Here is a 21,977-nt window from a genome sequence, read left to right on the forward strand (position 1 = left end):
GGGAGAAGAGCGGCGGCAGAGTTCCCAGATGGAGAAGACGTTCGAAATATCCGGGCATCTGCACAAGTGGAAACACTTCGCCGATGGAGGGCAGAGCTCGAAGATGCAAAATATGGATTGATGACGGTAGATGCAGTACTGCCGCATCTAGAACGCTGGGTGGAAAGGAAGCAAGGTACGCTAACTTTCCACATGGTGCAGATACTTACTGACCATGGATGCTTTGGTAAGTACCTGCACCGCATAGAGAGGGAGGAATCCCCCATGTGCCATGAGTGTGGCGCACCTGTAGACACGGCGCGTCATACTCTCGAGGAGTGCCCTGCATGGGGGCCCCAGCGGGCCACCCTTCAAGCAACACTAGGTGCAGACCTTTCGTTGGCGAGCATTGTTAATGCCATGCTCGACAGCGAAGAGGTATGGAAGGCGATGGCCTCCTTCAGTGACGAAATTATGTCGCAGAAGGAGGTAGCGGAGCGTGCGCGTGAGGACGATCCTGACGCGCATCCACTCCGTCGACGACGGGCTGGGGGCAGAGCCAGGCGCTATGCGCGCTCGCTGCCTCCGCCGTAGTGGGCTGCGTGGGGCTCCGGGGGAGTCCCCGCGATTAAAAGCTCACAGGACCAACTGGCACCCAAAATGCCTACGGCCTACAGGCTGTCCGCCGGGGCGCACGTGGTCGAATGCTGATAGCGACCCTGCGGCACCCCATCTAAAGCGGAGTCGGCACTCGTTGGTGGTTTTAGACGGTAGTCCTCCACTGGTTAGTCCGTCATCCCCCCTGGTTCCCCCGGACCAGGTGGCATGCGTAAACGCATTTCCCCAACGTAAAAAAAAAAAAAAAAGGTGTCGTACTCGCTCATGAACAATCATGACTCTTGAACGAGCATCCCGATCTCAATAGACCGTGATGACGTCACAAGTCTTTTAGGGGGGTACCTTATGATTCTCCGAGCAATTTTTCGCAGATTATCGATTCACAGACGACATTTTCTAGTTTTGGTTCACATACCGTTCAATTCGCTTATCTATCTAATACCTTTAAACGAGCAATTTTTGCTCGTTTAAAGGTATTAGATACGTCTCTAACGATTTCGATGAAATTTGGTATATAGGGGTTTTCGGGGGCGAAAAATCGATCTAGCTAGGTCTTATCTCTGGGAAAACGCGCATTTCCGAGTTATTATATGTTTTCCGAGCGAAGCTCGGTCACCCAGATATTTGTGTTAATTATCAGAACAATTATTGTAAGGATTTCATTTGGCAGAGTAATCTTCTCGTTTAAGGAACTTTTAGTCGTGATTTTTTTGCCGTTTCTTGCGTAATGGTACAGAACCCTTCGTGCGCGAGTGCGACTCGCACTTGGCCCGTTTTTTTAAAGATTTCGTTAAGTAGATAGTCTAGTCGACGAGTTCAGGGTGGTGGAAAGTAGAGATACTGCTCCTAGAGATACGTGTGATGCCTCATTGAATTCAGAATAATGTCTAGAAATTTCTAACAGTAGTACATGCATTGACATGTTTAAAATACACCATACCTACACCATTATTTTTTTCCAAATTTTTTAATGAATATTTAATACCTTTAAAACATTTTACCTTTTCACGCCAATTAGTTTATGAGATATGTACTGGCCAAAAACGAAATACCATACCTATGTATTTTTTAATGTTAATAATTATAACTTTAGCAATTTTTGATGTGCGCTCCGAATACATTTTCTAGACATTATTCCGAATCGAATCAGGTATCACAGTGGGTATCACACGTATTTTTGGGTGCAGTATCTCTATTTTTCATCATTTTGAGCTTGTAGACTAGACTACTAAAAGTACTAAAGTTACAGGTAAATTAGTGATTTAGCAATTGCGTTACTTACAACATTGATTCATTGATGCATAGATAACACTTTTTATACATAGATAAATATAAAAATAAATGCAACGCAACAACGCGGAAAAAAACTCCTAAATACACCAGTAAATTAAAAGCTGGCATTATTAACTTAGGAAATTGTACTAATATTTGTGAATGTTGAAGATTTCTAAGACCCCATAAGCTAAAAATAATTGCCCCTGTTAGTAAATAATCCTTATGCTTGCAAATAATTAGGACTCTGTTGTCAGCTGATATTAACTTACGAGAATTTCTAATTCATAGGTACGAGTTGATCACACTACCTACTGTGTTTCAACACTTTCAACCAATGGTTACTCGAGTAATCGTGACAGTTTTAAAAGCTGGCATTATTAATTTAGGAAATTGTACTAATATTTGTGAATGTTTAAGATTTCTAAGACCCCATAAGCTAAAAATAATTGCCCCTGTTAGTAAATAATCTTTATGCTTGCAAATAATTAGGACTCTGTGTCAGCTGATATTAAATTACGAAAATTTCTAATTCATAGGTACCAGACTACCAGTTGATCACACTACCTACTGTGTTTCAACACTTTCAACCAATGGTTACTCGGGTAATCGTGACAGTTATAATTAGGTACTTATTATAGGTACCAAACGATCAGTCTAGTAAAGTTAACTCGCATATCAATAGGTTAATTCGCAATGAAATTCTGCGAAAGGTTCCTCTGCGTGCGTCTGTAAAAAAATCGGCTAGTCAGGGAATCGATAATAGGACATACTATTTAGGGTTGTGGGCATGCCCACCGTGCCCACAACGGTGGATCCGCGCCTGAGATGACGGGTAGTTATAGGTATGATATCGTTCACTTTATTGTTCTAATAATTTGAATATACTATTTACTTAGTCATTTGAACAAGTAAAAACACGTAAGTATAAAATGGAATAGAATTTTTTTCAATAAATATAAAATAAATAAACAAAGGAAAATTGCGTTTAACAAATATGAATACGATTGTACAGAGAAATGAGACTAAAATACATATTTGTCGATGAAAAATAGATCGAAAATAGTTTATATTGCCAAAAGAATATGTTAAATATTGTTTATAGTAAGCAAGCTTGCCAACTGAACTGCAAATCATTCACAAAACATAGCAAAAACAATGAAATCTCCCGCAGAAACGTCGCAAAAGAGGTTATGACGAACCAAAACAAGAGCGTAAAAGCTTGTATTTGCAACACACAAACGGACAAGCCAATATTTACCGTGGATCCATATCGATCGCCGATTTATCCATTCATGAAATAATTCGCGAACGATATTCAAAATAAAAACTACATGTTTCGACCGTACATATGTCAAACTAGACTATTTTGGGATAGCCAAGTTCACGTTGGTTCGGCGGGAACATAAATATAATCTAAAGTTCTAAACATAGCGGATATTATGTCTGAAGAGATTTTTCAGCCGAAGTCTGTAAGAACCCTTAAGTGCTTTCCAATCTCTCACAAAGATGGCGCTTGTAGGCTATGGATCTTGGTCGAGTAGTTTGACTATTCGACAATAGATGGCGCGACGTAGCGGAAAGCTTGTAGATAAAGCTCTTGAGAGCTTTTTAATAATACTGGTTTAGTTTCTGCTATTCGCCGCTAGATGGCAAATTACAACAAATAATCTTAAAAATTGTCTTAAGTAGGACCGGGAAATTTTGTATTAATACTCAATTTATTAAAGAAATATATATAAAATACATAACTTTGCGTTCTAGTGAGGGTTTACTTTATAGAAAACATGAAATAAAAAGTAGGTAGGCATACACGGGTAGCAACTAGCAACAATATGTACCTATAGTTATCGCTTGTGAATATACAAAATAATTTGTTTGTAACCGTTTTTACGTACAAACATAAGGTACAGTTGTACAAAAAAAATCGAGTCATAAAAACAAGTCACATTTCGGTACCTATCAGATTTTTATTGAACAATCGTTTACAAGTTTAAATATATATTTCAATAGGTATCTGACTTCTGAATAAGCTGACTGTAATAACACAAACAAATGAAATGCCGCCAACATGTCATACGACAATATGTCACTTCATACAAAGCGTACAAACAGAATAATGGCCGACTAATTCTCTACAATGAGAATTGACAATGCTAACTGATTATTTTAACCAACGTGTGGACAGCGGGTAATTATTCAGTTAGACACATAGATAATAATTAAGCTACCTGTTACATTATTGTCATTAGATTGTGTGAAGTTTTTTGCCTATAAGCATCTTAGAGGCTGTGTTATTTAAGAGTAAATTTCGCCTTCTTTTTGGGTGAGGCCGTCTTTTGGTGATATTTGAAAAAAATATTGCGGTTATTAAATAAATAAATAAAATAAAAAAGCCTTTAATTTCTCAACATACGACACAAAAAAAATATGAAAATTTACAAAATAAATAAAGATGAAATTAATGTATGAGAACCCCTTTTTTATAGGGTATAGGCCTCCTCCAAGGTTTTCCAGAGCTCTCTGTCTGAAGCTGTCGTTATCCAGTTTAGGGGGTTATTCCCACTAGTTACCACCAAGTTGTTACCAGTGGTAACTACTGGGAATTTTTTTCCCACCTTTTACCACTGGTAACTACTGGGAAAAATTATTCATTCCCAGTAGTTACCACTAAAAATTTTGTTAGAGTTAAATACTAATAAAAACAGTATAAAATAGTATAGTGTAAATATAGAGTGATTTTGAATTACCGAATAAAATCACTTAAAAATAATCTAAATGGATTATTAAATTTATCCTTGCATATATTATAGTTTTTGTACTAGTACCGGTTAAACTGTTTCAATATTTTTTCGTCACTTTTAAGGCAGTTTACTAAAACACTAATCGACTTAATAATGATTTATTAAATCACTCTATATTTATTTTTAATTTTTTTGTACTGTTTTTATTAGTATTTAACCCTAACAAAATTTTGGTGGTAACTACTGGGAATAAAAAATCCCACTAGTTACCACCAAACCGAGTTGGTGGTAACTACTGGGAATTATTCTTCCCAGTAGTTACCAGTGGTAAAAGGTGGGAAAAAAATTCCCATTAGTTACCACTGGTAAGAACTTGGTGGTAACTAGTGGGAATAACCCAGTTTGGGCCGGCGACCGCCGTGAGGTCGTCTGACCAGCGCGTGCGCGGCTTGCCTCTGCCGCGCTTTCCTGTGGGTCCGGGCCACACCGTAGCTGCTTTCGTCCAACGACCATCCTGCAGTCTTGCCAGGTGGCCTGCCCATCTCCATTTTAGCTTTAGTGCCTGTACTAAAAGTCTATGAATTTGGTTTTTTCCTTAATTATCACGTTGCGTACTTTGTCTATTCTTCTGATTTTTAGTACTGACCTTTCCATGGCTGATTGACATGAACGTATGCCCTGCTTGCTATTATTAGTCAGTGGCCATGTTTGCGAGCTATAAGTGAGGCAGGGTAAAATACAACTGTCCATAACTTTTTTCTTAATTGATAAAGGCATATCGCTTTTAAAGATTTCTTTCAGTGCCCAGAACTTTTTCCACGATAAGTTTATTCTGCGCTTGATTTCATCAGGGCCACTGTTTGGGTCAAAATATATCATTTTTCCAAGGTAAATATATGAGTCTACATATTCTATGTTAGTTTGACAGACTTTGATGGGCGTTTTTAAACTGTTTGTCATAACTTTGGTCTTGTCAAAGTTCATCTCAAGTCCTATATTTTGGCTTGCTTTGTTTAGGTCGTTATTACCTACTTTATAAGCTAGAGCAGACCGGCTGTATGTGCGTACACGTGCACATGCACGTGCTGTAAAATGTTGGAGCCGTGCACGCACACGGCGCGCAAGCGGTGTGCCGTCTTTCATAAGGATCTGTATAAGGATAAAAGCTAAGGGTCTATGTACAGTGATACGGGGTCCCTTTGTTTCCCATAAAGTTTTAAGTCATAATAAGTCATTGTTTGTCATATATCATAAGTCATCAAAACCATAACAGATTTTTAAATTAGAATCTCCATCTAACTTAAAGGGGTTTGCTGATGATGATAAACCTCTGTTTTAATACCAGTCATTTATTTGCTTATTTTATTACCTAACAATGAAATCGCTTCTGTGCCCAGTCTAATAGTCTATAGATTTATCTTTCTCTGGTCGCTGCTGAAGAGACAAATTGGATCAGGTAATTTGAATCAAGTGCGAGTCGGACTTGCGTTCCAAGGGTTCCGTACATTAATTCCGACTCACACTTGACTGCACATTTCTAATAGGTTTTCCTGACAAAATGTTAGATCCAGTAGTTTCAGAGATAAAGGGGGGGGGGTGGGAGAATGGTAATTTTACATATGTGTACCTTCCAACTTAATTGGTCCAGTAGTTTCCGAGAAGATAGGCTGTGACAGACGCACGAGTGATCCTATAAGGGTTCCGTTTTTTCCTTTTGAGGTACGGAACCCTAAAACACCGCATTCGGCTTGAAATTAGTTTAAAACCGGCCAAGTGCGAGTCGGACTCGCGCACGAAGGGTTCCGCACCATCAACAAAAAATAGAGCAAAACAAGCAAAAAACGGTCACACATCCAAGTACTGACCCCGCCCGACGTTGCTTAACTTCGGTCAAAAATCACGTTTGTTGTATGGGAGCCCCACTTAAATCTTTATTTTATTCTGTTTTTAGTATTTGTTGTTATAGCGGCAACAGAAATACATCATCTGTGAAAATTTCAACTGTCTAGCTATCACGGTTCGTGAGATACAGCCTGGTGACAGACGGACGGACGGACGGACGGACAGCGGAGTCTTAGTCATAGGGTCCCGTTTTTACCCTTTGGGTACGGAACCCTAAAAAACGATCAACTAAATTGCCAATGTAGCGAATGTAGGCAATTATGTAGAAAGCGCGAACACTAAGAGGGCGTGTTAGGTTACGCTCATGTGACAATAGATCAAAGCAGGTGTTTCTATCCAAAACCACTTATCTCCTTAAGCTGATTATTTAAAAATAAACTTTATAGTTTAAAGGTTAAGGTCGAGATTAGCAGAAGAGTTCTAACGACGGTTATGAAGTGGCGCGGGCGCCGCGCCAGTTGTTATAATTTCCATCGATTTAGCGAAACACACTTTCAGGACAACCAGCGTAACGGCTCGGCCACGACATTGAGCGCCTTGCGACGGCGGCAGCGATAACCATAGGTTGGAGCGAGACACAGCGATCGGACCTTTCGTTCCCACCTATGGTTGTCGCTGTCGCCGTCGCAAGTCGCTCAATGTCGTGGCCGAGCCGTAACGCGCTGGCCATGACGGCTAAGGCGACCACCATAGGTTGGAGCGAGACACAGCGATCGGACCTTTCGTTCCGAGCCGTTAGGCCACGACATTGCGCGACTTGCGACGGCGGCAGCGATAACCATGCAATGCGGTTTTAGACGGTAGTCCTACCACTGGTCAGTCCGTCATGCCTGTTCTCCCGGACCAACTGGCATGCGTAAACGCAGTTCCCCAACGTCAGTACACTAAGCAAAAAGTGCACAAATCTCTGTTTTGACATTTTGCTGGGATATCAGTTAACCGCAACCACGATTGGTGAAACCTGTTTTCGAACGTCGGTACCTAAATAAAATAAATTTCACGATAGACCCGTCGATAAATGTGAGTTAATGTGTTCAAAACGCGAAAGTTTTAAATATTATAAAAGTACACTGAGTCTAAATCTCGCTCAGTGATCGGAATAGCATAGGAACAGCTGTCGGCGCCCGCGCAGACATTGTATCACATTCACGAATCCGAATGTTTTCTTCGGATATTTTTATGGCCAACGAGAAATACCACGATATCTTGAATTAGTAAGACAAAACATGTATTTCTTGATTCAGGCGCGTAATATGATTGCGTCAAAAACGTTCGGGAAAACCGGTGACTTTTCTGTGGACATTACAAAAGTTAGCGATTTTGATAGCTAAGATTTTCACCATACAAATTTTTTTTTTCATCTTTTAAGGATGTAAGTGCGTTGCCGGCCTTTGAGATGGGAATACGCTCTTTTCTTGAAGATTTGAAGGTCGTATTGGTCCGAAAATACCGCAGGCGATATGTGATATGACACCGCTGCTACGTTCGTAATCTACGGAAACCGCTTAACATCAAGCATACAAAGCGAATCATAGACATTGGAGTCATACTGACTTAACTAACCCATTTGGATGATCATCTTGTGTGTGTTGCGTATGCGCATATGACAGCAATAAAATGAAATGACACTACATTACAGAATGGATGACATTTCAGCGAGTTCAACGAACTTTAATAGCTTGCAACAGGTATAGACAGCAACAATATTAGATATTTGATCCGTTTTTAGGGATAATTGAGTCATAGGAGAGCACAAAATCTTTCACCTTAAACGCATAATATACTGTCCCCATAAAAATCGAGAATATATATTATATAGGTAGTATAGGTGAACCAGGATCTATTGAGGGTGCGCCATGTTGCGGAATTTCACTGGAACTAATTTTTTCATACTACACTGAATTGTCACCCTATACATGAGAATAACAGCGCCAGCGCCCTCTTGACAATTATCATATATTACTGGTCAGGCTATACATACATAATACACACTAAATATTTGTTAATCCTTAGCTAAATTTTGCGAACCCTTAGTAAAAACCCATCTGTTGGTCCCACAGTAAAAGTATAACCAATATATTCACCTCGTAATATATGGGTACGATTTGAAAAAACATCTATAGCCTTAAACCAAAATAAAATAAACCGAAGTAATATTTTCATAGAAAATAAGTTAATTCGTTCTTACACGTCCGACAAGAATTTGTAGAAAATTATTGAGGGCGCCACTTTCTACGTAACTGTCACATTTTTGACGTAAAATGCTAAAACATGGCAACAATTTAGTATGGATTTAGTTCCATTTTATTTAATTTCAACTATTTTATGTCGCACTATACCTATGACCTTATTTAGAATATTAGAGAGAGACAAAATTTAACATAGGTTTGTACGAAATTCCTAAGTTTTATTAGGGGGATAATTATCAAAGTCGCAGAGCAGTAACACTGAAATTATGACAAACAATAGAACATTTACAGCTACGAGTACATACATATGTAATTCCGACATGCAATAGCCTATAAACAAATTCCCAGTCAAACACTTAACCTGTCATGTGGCCGCCATGATTTGTGGCCGGTTCAAACGGGTCGGGTGCGCATCCGCTATAGTTATGACGAACGCGTAGATCACCGGCCAATCCTGTCATAGATTCTTCATTGGCACGGATTAAATTATTACCAATCCTCGTGTGATCCACGCGGGTCTCTATTGTTTCCCAAAAAGTTTTAAGTCCTAATGTAAGTATTGTTTGCCCGCATTTACATTAGTCATAATTCATTTGGTTCAGAAACGCGTCACTTTTCAGGATTGCCATTAAACAAACCTAACCTATCTATAGGATAACCTAACGAAAATCCTGAAAGGTTAATGGTTTCAGTTTTATGACTAATGATAATGTGACAAACATTACATTATGACAAAACTTCATGGGAAACAACGGGACCGCGATCCACACATATCGAGATCCATATCACGAAATATTGACGCGTATCACAGCATTCATAACAAATTCCAAATGGTTTTAAATCTCGCGATATCGACTCATCAGTCTCACGATAATAATACTGATGGTCTACTCCACGACGCTGCAATTTGATTGCCCTTTTTTAAAAATTTTGGGGTATTGACTGGGATTATAACTTAATATGCACTTATCCCGCTTATCCGCTATAATTTTAATAACAAAACTTCCGTGAGACAAAGACATATTAAATATATTAAAAACGGGTCACTCACGTATTTTAAGTCGAAAAACGCTCGACATGTTTCACTTCGTACCGAGAAGTGTCATCAGGAGCTTGCGTTTACGGTGACGGACCGGCGCAGACGCAAGCTCCTGATGATACTTCTCGGTACGAAGTGAAACATGTCGAGCGTTTTTCGACTTAAAATACGTGAGTGACCCGTTTTTAATATATTTAATATATCCGCTATAATGTCTGTATACTGTATAGCTAGCATGGCAACATCATGCTAGCATGGTAGTATCAGTACAGATTGTACTGGAAAACCAAGAAAAACCTAGCAAAAGAAAACATACGTGGCAATATAAATGTCTAATACGATGTTTGTGTTCAAACTCTTGTTTGTTTTAATTCTCGGCCTAATATATTTGTAAGGCCATGGCTTATAACTAGCGTTTCTTTGTTAGATGTTAGATATAAGTATAAACAAAAAAGTGTCAAGAATTTGATACAATTAAGAAATAGTGAGTTTGTAAGCAGCGACCGCGTATACCTAAGTAACTTAATGGGCTCGTTCCCAGTTTTTTTTAAATAATTAACTGATTGGCGATTGGCTCTAGTCACACCTGATGAAAAGTGAAAACAGAGCCTAAGATGGAGCTCACCGGTTCAGTAATAATAGCCTATTCACTCTTGCCTTAAAGAGACCGAGGTCATATTTCTCAAGGATTAACTTGTAATTATTAACTAGGTAGGTATAAGATACTTTCACATATTTTACAATTTAGTAGTAGTAGTAGTAATCACTTTATTGTACACAACACAGGTTTACATAATGTTTACAGAAATAAAGGTACAAAGGCGAACTTATCCCTGTAAGGGATCTCTTCCAGCTAACCTTCGAGTAGACCTTAAAAGTAAACTAACCAAAATGTCCAAAAGTAAATAAAATACATAAATATTATTATAAAATAGAATACATGCTACATACATAAATACTAAACATATATTACATGTAATATATTTATATATATATGTATATATATTCAAGTGTCAACAAAAAAATAAATAGACATCAGTACTTAACCAAATCACGCTTGGTTGGAAAGCATAAGTTTCTTCAAATTAGCCTTGAATGACGCAATTTACATTAGTTTTCGTGAAAAGGCCCTAGAGAGAGTGATTTAATATACATTCGTTTTTTAAGCATTATACTGTTTGGTCTCTTTTGGGGCCAGTTACAAATTTTTGTGTGAATGAGATCACTGTCGTGGCCGACGTGGCCTATCCTCTATCCTGTCTCGTCAAAAATCAAAACAGGAAGGCTACAGCGAAAACCAAATTTCGCAAATTGGGGGCATTTTTCTCTGTCAGTCTAATTACGCCTTCATTGGAGTAAAAGAGAAAGTTCCGCGCAATTTGCGAAATTCGGTTTTCGCGGTAGCCCCTGAGCAGTTTTTATGCATCTTTGATGTAACATGCAATACGCCCCATTGCAAAGGCATTCCATGGGCCTGACGTACATAAAAAAATCTGCAAGCATTTAAAACACCCGACGTATTAAAACGTTAATTTTCAACAGCAAAATCCAAGGACGCCCGCTATAAAATAACCACAGCCTTACCCAAACTAAGATTAAATCAGCGCTGAAAAATGGCGTCAAAGATGACGATTTATCGTCTGATAATGTCGAAACTCGAGAATTCTCGTGTATTTATACATCCTCGTGTTTTAAGAAGGATTAGGTTAAATCCGGGCTTCCGTGTGTCACGGCTGAAATAAATATATTATGTGTTAAAAGCGTTTAGTTTAGTTGCAAGACGGGTGATTGAAGAACTGGGGTAATTGAGCTGACCAGGTAGATTTGGGGAAGTTTGACTACATTGCAACGCCGACTGAGTGTGTTTTTGTGGGTATATTATATATATCGTCAGGTGACAAGTGTGACAAACAATACTCACAAATTAATTACTAGCACAGCAAGACATCAGACCCATGATAAATCTAATGTATACCAGTAATAAGTTGGTACGCGAACTGACTCGAGACATTTTAACATCTCTATTGGAAAAGTATTCGATGGGGAGGTACTTTTGGCGCATTGTTTCATATACCTACGTATAACATTATGTTGATGCTAACTGTAATAACGATTCTGAAGTTTCTGAATTAAGTAACTTTTTGTAAAAAAACTTTATTTTTACACACCACTTAGGTGAAGAAAGAAAACGAGGAAATCACAACTCGCAATTCGGAGAATGTGAATGATATGACACAATCCTTCCAGAAATAACAGAATGGGTCGCTCGAAATAAAACGAAGTTGAACGATCTTTATTATCTCATTTTCCGGTTATTTTCTACTTTATTAACTGTGTTTTATAACAATGGGATGTGATTTAGTGACGTTGTGGTATTAATGTGGTTAGTGGCCCGAGAAAATGTTGGTTGGGTCTATTTTTATAGTTCAGTTTCGGTTCCTTGGTTTTATAATGATGAAGATTAGTAATCTATCTCTTCTAGCCAAGATGATGCGTTCACTCGGCAACCAATCAAATCAAATCAGAAGAATTGGCACAGGTATTACTTACACTTTTTACGAAAGCGCCTCGCCTGCCATTTGACCTTACAACACAGAGGGGAAACTTTAGCATTAAATAGATGCTTGGATTAGTCCGGTTTTCTCAAAATGTTTTCATAATATAGGTATCAAAACTACTAAAATTTAAAAATAGTTCCGAAGAGCGATTAGTAAACATGAGTCATCCCGAATAAACATCTTCCTATACGAAGCAAATAATTTTGTATTGAAACACTAACTTACATGCTCTAATTTTGTGCAATGTATAAAATACGCGTTATCTATATCGTAAAAATATAGGTACGCCGATTTGCGTCACAACTGTCTTCTCAATGTATTTTATTGTAATGATTCATTTCTATATTTAATGGAGGTACGCAATTTATTTCAACAATAATCTCATTAATACCTGAAATAAATCTCAAGCACTTAAAATTGCATAACAATCGCAACAATAAAGTGTTTAAATCCACCATTAACCTTGAAAATCTCAAATATATTGGCACAATAACATTCTTGGCTTATCCAGCAATACATGACCAGTATTTATTCGACCTACAATCCCACTTAGCCTTTAATGATCTTGAGACCCACATATATTAGCCCTGAGGCGGGTGTGTAATGCTTAATATAATTATAAAAAAACTATCATACATTTATTATAACGCCATTTGATATATTATTATATGTTATAATGTAATTTTTATTATACGTTTCCTTTGTTATATTGTGATTTCATCTAAACTGTCATTGATATAATGTCTATTGTAAAATAATTTTTAATTAGTATAAATACATGTTTTATAAAGACATTTGTTATAAGTAATATATTTTTGTATAACGTAATACTTCATACAATTTTATCAAATATAAATACATATATTGTATAACATTTTTTGTCATATATTCATTTAAAGTTTTTATTCTAGGGAGGTCGCAGTTCTAACCTAACCTAACCAATTTTTTCACGGTTTTCAATTCTGCGAGGGTCGCAGTTCAAACTTAACCTAAACAATTTTTTGCTAGGTATTTTATTCTACGGAGGGTCAAAGTTCTAACCTAACCTAACCCTCCTTTTGCTAGAATTATTCGTATGTGCGGAGTCGCAGTTCTAACCTAACCTAACCCATTTATGTCATGCAACTATTATGCCACACAAATAATTATGTGATATCACTTGTTATAACAAATAATATGCTTTAGAGTATGTAATAATTATGGCAATGTATATTAGACGAAGTGTAAATATACCTTATGACCATTATACCAATAATAACATTATGTGTACCGTTAATTAGGTATTGCGGTAGTATGCCATTTATTACGTTATTTAAAATAACGATATATCAAACTATAATATATGAAAAGTAATTATAAAAAATGTAATGCACCCCCCTGAGGCATATATAAAGAACAAAAGCTACTGAAATCATCAGTGTACCTGCTAAATTACTCGCACTAATATAAGTACGGACATGTAAAATAAAGTAAACAATTTGCAATGTGGAATGTTATCCCTCAGACACATAATGTGTTGAGCATTGTTTTGATAAACTGCATGTTAACGTGTGGGTTACGACATTCACGTTGGTTTTGGGGAATTTCAAGAACAAGATTGTAATTGATTTAATAATAAGAATATTTACAGAAAACTACTAATATTAAGTAAGTGGGCTTAAACGACTTAATCTAAATATATTTTACTAAGTTATATATTACGGTATTATGGACAATTTGATACTATTAATGAAATTTAACCGAACACTATTGATATTTTAAACCCTAGAATATGGGATAAAGGCTAAGATGATGATGATGTCTATTGATATTTTAAAAGAAAAAACATTTCTTATCTCAAGTCTCAATTTAAGTGCCTAATTAAATCTATGTTTGAAGACGACTGAGGTTGTGGGGTTCAACAGCCGCTGATCCCAATTTCTCGCAACGTATACAGTGTGTAAATCCAATACGGGCGAATATTTAAACGGTGGTTAGCATAGGACCTAAAAAATATATTGAGATAGATTTTACTTAGAAATGCATTAAAAATTATAACCATACAAAATAATTCGGCCCGCAATGTAATACACCACACACGTTACGGGATACGAGCTTTTTAAAGTAACTGTCAACGCTTGTTGGCAGTTACTATGAAAAGCTCGTATCTCGTAATGTCATTATCATCTTGTTTCTTAATGTTTACAGTACATTGCTGCTCGGTACATGTGGAAAAAATTAATCACGGGGTCATAATTAAGTGCTAACTTAAAAAAACATCTTAATTAATGATAAGACGGGTAAATTCTATATCTGGTTTAATTTATTGCCCGTATTTGACTTACACACTGTATTTTGTTACAAAACAAGGAGCTCGATTCAGATTAACCATTTGTTATGGGTTAGAACTGGTTTTGATACGACCTTGACGATCTCTTGGTGATTGGCGCACATCACGCACGACTTTCACTTCAGTTCGCTTTCACCAATCAGCGTGAGGAAAAAATAAAACTTTAGGAAATATAAGGTAAACGTACTAGTGCTCGACATACTAACGCCCAATAGGTGACGTGACACCCTGCTGTCACCTCTATTGACAATGACTTAAGTTTCAAAATGACGTTACTGGGATCGCGTCGAGCACAGTACGTTTACCTTAGGTATGTGAAAATAGTTATTTTCGATACAAGTGCGAAAAAGAGGAAATTCGAAACGAGTGGCGATAAATTAAAACACGACCGAAGGGAGTGTTTTAAATCGACACGAGTTACGAATTACCTATTCGCACGTGTATCGAACAACGTTTTACAGTACATATGGCACTTTAAAGTTTCGACATACGCACGAAAAGTGCTATTTTACGCACTAGTGCGGAAAAGTAGCCCCATATGTACTGTAAATAACTTTTTTGATGTTATCAGGAAAGTGAGATGAGTTGGAGATAAGTAAAGTAGGTTAATAGTAACAGGATATGAGGGTATCCTCAAAATAAACACTATTAGTCTGTCAGTTGTTTCGAACCGCCATCTACAAAGGAATGCTGTTTACAGTTTCCACAGACACATCCGCAATTAAACTGCTATCTCGATCAATAATCCAATAATATTTGTTCCTTGTACCTTTCAACGCTTTGTAACAGTATACCTATTCAAAGATATAATCGCCCAACGTATTTATATCTATCTACTTTTCGAAATTACTAAAAATTGGCTTGTGGTTTAATGTCACTGATTTGAGCTATCCCTGAAATATTATTAACTATTGTTTAGTGCAGTTTCAGGCAGTATTGTCAATGGATTAATTAATTCATTGTATTGAAGACAAACATTTTAGTGCAGTTTCAGCCAGTATTGTCAATGGATTAATTAATTCATTGTATTGAAGACAAACATTATTGAAGACAAACATTTGCAGCAAAGACAAATAATAATTTCAAATAACCAACCAATTTAGCTGCTTTCTGCTGCTAGTATTTTTTTAATACCTATTTTAATTTACCGACCAGCATTAACATCCAAAACGAAACCCAAAACCCAAATAACCACTTCATAAGAACATCATACAACTCACGTCAGGCCTATTCTGATTTTATAATTTGATACATTTTTTAACTTATTTAGATACGACCCAACCTTGAGTACATTAGAACGTACATTTGAGACTAAAATGATATCGAAATGATGCCATTTAGTTGTCATTCGCACTCGCATTTCGCTGATAACAAACATAGGTAAATAATTAAGATAGCATTTAGGTATCAAAATTTAAATTTGAATTGACTTCCGTATTGTGTCTAAAGCTAGTCTAAAGTTAATTATAAAACTTATTCGCGCCCTAGAGATGCGTATGGCCTGACTCATTATCGTATTAAATTTTGATGAGAAAATATATCCATGTCAAATTGTTACCAGAATCGGCCTCCGTTACATCATCAGTTAACCTGCGATCATAAATCTGTTTACTGAAGTCTGAGAGCCCTTTCGATCCAACACTAATATTTATCTTACAGCTGTGATATGATTCGATATGCTCACCTTAATGTATTGCTGCTATAATAATAAGCAAAACGCTGAATTCACCTTCAGTATCATACAAATGACATTATGTGCGTCGACAACTATCTACTTAGGTTCAAAACCCACAGATTATAATGGTTCCAACTACATAGAACCCTAGATTAGTGAGTAGTCTAGGATATGATTAAAGGTAAATAATCTTTTCACCTCAGCAGCTCCAACATTGCCAATCAAACTTTGAAATAGAAATAGAAATATCGTTTATTTGCCAGAAATGTGGTACCTAGCTAAGGTGGTAACATTCATCTTAAATCAAATCATTGATCAATTCATTGATCTCTTATTGTACAAATAACTATTTTTACAGTACATAATATGCGGTACACTAGTGCGGAAAAATAGGACCATATTATGGTTCTATTTTCCCGCACTAGTGCGTAAAATAGCACTTTTCGTGCGATGTAAAAGTTTAAAGGGTCATATGTACATACTGTAAAACGTTGTACGATACACGTGCGAATAGGTAATTCGCAACTCGTGTCGAATTTCCTCTTTTCTGCACTTGTATCGTAAATAACTATTTTACTTATTAGGATCGACAGAAACCTGATTTTGTGTAGAAACATAAATTGGCGCAGAACTTACGCAATGAACAAATATAGGTACGAACTTTTCAAGAAATACTCAAATAAACTAGACATTATAAAGTTTGACCGCTGTTCTTTGCTGAAAGTCTAACGATACCGATACAAATTCGAAACAGTGATTCATCGTGAAGGGAACAAATTGTTCTGAGCGTTAAGGATGACTTACACCGGGCCGCGTCCGGGCCCAGGCGTCCGACATGTCATTTTCTATGACGGCTAATCGGTGATCAAATGGTGCTTTCCAATGGTAAATGAAGCGCCGGAAGCTCCGGCCCGGCTTCGGCCCGGTTTAGCGTGAGTCATCCTTAATGTCTGAGCGAGGAAGACGAATGGCCGGTGTAATCGGTTATTATTTCACGCCTCAGCGCTTGGGATAGGAAACATAATATGTTAATTTTTATTTTACTAACATTTATTATGCTAGACGTTCTTCTGACCTTCACTGAAATAGCATACGCACATTACGATACAAGTACGAAAAGTAGGACGCAACGAGTGGCGATAAATACGACCGAAGGGAGTGTTTTAAATCGACACGAGTTGCGAATTACTTTTTCGCACGTATATTGTACCTACAACGTTTTATAGTACATTATGGCCCTTTAATTTTATTTTAAATTTTCGACGTAACGCTCTATTGTGCTAGTTACCGTAAATTAGCGCCATATGTACTGTAAAAATATTAAATCGTTTTTCTTTCCATCACAACTTGTATTCCTATACCAGTACCTCGACCTTCCACTCCCCAAATCCGACCTTCACGTCACGGCCACAGCCTTCGCAAGGACCTCGCCGAAGGCCGTGCCCTTTCCGCGGCCGGCCGCCGAGACCTAAGGCCGTTGAAGGTCGAGGCCGAGGGTTGCGTAGGCTCGATCTGTGACGTCACAGACGTGATGAAACCGAGACACCGAGGGGCCACCGCGAAAACCGAATTTCGCAAATTGCGGGCATTTTTCTCTGTGACTCTAATTACGTCTTTATTGGAGTAAAAGAGAAAGATCCCTGCAATTTGCAAAATTCGGTTTTCGCGGTAGCCGCTCAGAGATATCCTTGAGATGTTATAAATGTGGAAGTTCTATTGATATTTCTACAGAGTTTGTTTAGAGTTTAGAGTTGGCTAATACATAGAGCATTTTACAACATTAAGGAATATTTTGAATATGATAGAGATAATATTGTATAACCCCTAGCTTTTAAATCACAAATCTAACTATTAGTTCTAGGTAGTACCTAACTAATTAGTTTAAGACATAAATTGCATGTATGTAAATATAGGTATTAAGTAGATGTAAGTAAACATTGCATGCCCATGTCGGGTAACTGTTGGGACAATGTTCTTATATATAATAAATATCATCTTCTGTACACAGTTTTTCAATAAAGTGTTTCTATTCTATTCTATTCTATTCTGTCGCTGCGCCGGACAACAATTTCACTAAGCAATTAAATTATTATTCTGACTTCTTGAATTAATTTTAATTTAATAAATTAACTAGGTCTGTCAAATGTTACTATTTCTTATTTTACTTATTTTTGTCAACTAATTGTTAATAGAATAAAATAACTAGGTGTTGCGAGTTACTATGTATTTTTAGTATGAAAAAGTAACAATTTAAAGTTTTATCATATTTACACAATTTTTCTGCTTATTATTAAATGTGAAAAGACCATGACATTGAATGACTAACGATTTATTTTAAAATGCACTTTTTTCCGCTCTTCAATTTATCATATTCGTCATTGTCATCTTCTGACAAGGTTTTAGAGCGACATGTAATTTAAAATTAACAGTATCTAGAATTCTAGACCAACTAGATATTATCCATAAATATATCATTGTCGACATAAATTGTCAGACAAAGATCAAATGGACAGGACCGGACAATGGGGGCAAAGTTGTTGTTTAACCGCTCGTGCTAATATTGATACCCGAGCAAGCAAAAGATTCCAGAATTGAACCACGAGCGTAGCGAATGGTTTGAAAAATGGAATCTTGAGCGTTGCGAGGGTTTCAAAGCACGAGGGTTAAACAAAATTTGCCCCCGAGTGAAACACAAAATTTTTCACCACACCAACCCGAAGCAAATATTAAACAAAATCAAACCAAATCAAATCAAAATGAATATTATTAAATATTTATCATGCAAAATCATCATTTAAAAGTCAATTCTACCAGCAAACATAAGAAAACAACTCAAAATTTGCATTTGATTACTTTGTCTCACATGTGAATAAAATGCAACTTTGCTATCGGTTTTTGAAGTGCAAAGTAAGCCTTTCCGAGCTGGTGTGGTGAAAAGATATTTTGCAACGTTTTACGTTGTAATATGTAACGTAAAATTTTTGAATATATTTTTAACAGTATAATATTCACTTGTACGCTAGGGTTGTCACTTTGCCTACACACAACACTTACGACATCCGATGGTATGAGATGGGATGACCGCGATTAAGTACTGTGGCAGTTATAAAAGTATGAGTGAGAATCGTGTTAGTTTAAATTAACATTCACTGTACTCAAGACTCAGTTGGTACCTACAAAGTGCAAGGAAAAGCAATTTACAGTAAACAGCGAAAGTCAAATGTCAAATTCTTATGTCAAAATTTAATTTGACAGGTGCTGACATGCCCGGAGTAACAAGCTGAATTTCTGATTCTTATTTTTTCAGCGACAAACCTACATTTTCGTTCAGCGCAGCGCTAGTGTCTTGACAATGAGGGAAAATTTGTACGTAATTAGTTTAGTTCCAAGTTTAGCCGCATGCAACGATAAATTGGTAGTTGAAAAGTAGTTTTCTTTTTTCGGTTTCGTGTGATGCCCAGTGACAGCCGTGTTGTTTTTAAACGAGTGCTAAATGATGTCGATGATACTTGTTGACTAATAACTACCTATGGGTGAGACTTCTGACTAAAAAGTTTAAAATATATTTATTGGTCAATAGTTGTTAAATATTAAGTGGGCTGACAGAAGTTGTAGACATGATGTTTAGAGGAAGCTGCTAATCAAATATTTTTCTACGGTTAAAAGTCAAAACTGTTACAGTTATCTTAAAAACAAAGCAAGCAATATTCTGTTTTTAAATTTAAGTAGGATATTGTATTTTATGCAACCGTTGTTTAAGAGGTTAAAAAAGGCGAGTGGCGTGAGTAACAATTTGAGGCGAAGCCGAAAATTGTTAATAAAGATACCACGAGTTTTTTTTGACTCAGTTAAACAACGTTGCATACAATACTTTTTCTACGACCAAGCACTTACTTTGAAATAAAATGGTAAATTTAACAAATATTTTTAATTCAAGAAGTAGCAAAAATGGAGGGTACGGGCGGGAAAAGAATGAATGAATTAATGAAATAAAAAAACATGTCTATGGTTCACTTATTTGTCAGAGATGACATTTAAAATAAGGTTGGCAACACTGTATTTCATTCAATATTTTTTAAGTGGTCATTACACGAAGTATCGTAAAATCGCCGAAAAGATACTGCGTGTATGCACAAATTCTTTTTTGGGGCATAGGCTAAAAACTTGTCTTGACAACTATAAGGTAGGTTTTTAAAGGTGTGTGCACGACCCTTTAATTATAACTTTAATTTAATTTTATTTTATTTTAATTTTATTTAATTTAAAAATGTAAAAATATGGACTGTTTAATTGTCTGATATATATTTTATTTATTTATTTTATTTTATTTATTTAATTTATTTAAAGGGTCGTGCACACACCTCTAAAACCTTACCTTATATAGCTGATCAACCAAATCTTGTCAGTAAAAAAAGGCGCGAAATTTAAATTTTCTATGGGACGATATCCCTCTTCGCACCTACATTTTAGCTATATATCGTAAGTAAAGCAATTTGGAAATTAAATTAAATTTAACACAAAATTATGTTAAAATGTATCCTGGAGGTTAAAAAGTTTCAGTATGTTTTAACATACCTAGATTTCAGTAATTTCTAATCTATTTATATCCAAAAACTAAAAGAACTAAATGATAAGACCTAAAAAAGAGAATACCTTAATTTTAACTTAGTGAAAGTTAAAATTAAGGTATTCTCTTTTTTAGGCAGGTACCTAGGTTAATTTAAAATTATAAGTATTTGTTTGAATGTAGTTCTTTAGCCTGTTAATTATTAGGAAATATGAAAATGTCTTGCGAATGGGAAAGTGTACCAAGCTAACGCACTTATTCGTATTTTATTAACATTTATTACTGATAATTTTAAACTCTGAGACATTTTCTATAACCTACCACCTGCAATATATTTTGTAATTATTATTCATATAAAACACTACTTTACAACTGTCATAACATCGCGACAAAATAGAACAAACTACCGCAAACTTTGTTGCAAGACTTTGAAGGCATAAATAGGCACAAAGATTTTCGTTATTATTGTCACATGATACTTATTGCTAGCACTACTACTATATTAGACAACAATCACTAGTTACCAACTTAACAGCATCAAATTACATGCAACCTAAACCTCAAACCTTACAAATAAAAAAAAAACTTACCGCGCGCAAAATCACAACCACAGACACTATTTTAACTTTTTTCAGGACCCGGATACGCGCATAGGACCCGTACGTCTACGCCACGGTACTTGTAGTATAGGTTTAAAATATCATATCAACCGTACCAACATCAGGAACGTTGGCGGCTATTAATACTTCGGTCGGGCATCGTTATAAGAAAATTCGGGTTTACACCCAGATTATGTCAGGATTAGTTTAATCGCCATCTTATTTGACACAGTTGGAATTAAAAACGGAATTTTATTTAATAAAAATTTCAAATTTAAATGTTTAATTGCTTGCAGTTTACTTTGAAACGAATGAAGAGTCCTGATATGAGGGGAAACTACAACTTACTTCACTACTTAATCTTTAATTTTACATAAATTTTATTATTTTTAACATAAAAAAAAATAGTTTTCCTAAATTTGGTAATGTTTTACGTCCCTTGGATTTTAAACGGATTCCCATTAATTTAATTCAAATTTATTACTTACACTCAATAAACCCTGTTG

At 36.3% G+C, this 21,977-nt stretch overlaps 1 protein-coding gene across 5 annotated transcripts in view; it reads right to left on the reverse strand.

Moving 5' to 3' along the window:
* Positions 1–21,607, reverse strand: part of LOC134658371 (filamin-A) — a 69,781-nt gene extending 48,174 nt beyond the window's left edge. For 3 of the 5 annotated variants that reach the window (XM_063514017.1, XM_063514016.1, XM_063514015.1), the window contains exon 1: positions 3,131–3,277. In XM_063514017.1, the coding sequence (XP_063370087.1) occupies positions 3,131–3,162 (32 nt within the window). In that variant the 5' untranslated portion in view covers positions 3,163–3,277. Of the gene's footprint in view, positions 1–3,130; positions 3,278–21,462 lie in introns of those variants that run through there. The other 2 variants (XM_063514018.1, XM_063514020.1) reach the window with 2 other exon arrangements.
* Between the last annotated feature and the right edge of the window lie 370 nt (positions 21,608–21,977).

Source organism: Cydia amplana, chromosome 22 (genome assembly GCF_948474715.1).
Source record: "Cydia amplana chromosome 22, ilCydAmpl1.1, whole genome shotgun sequence".
In the NCBI taxonomy this organism is placed as follows: domain Eukaryota; kingdom Metazoa; phylum Arthropoda; class Insecta; order Lepidoptera; family Tortricidae; genus Cydia; species Cydia amplana.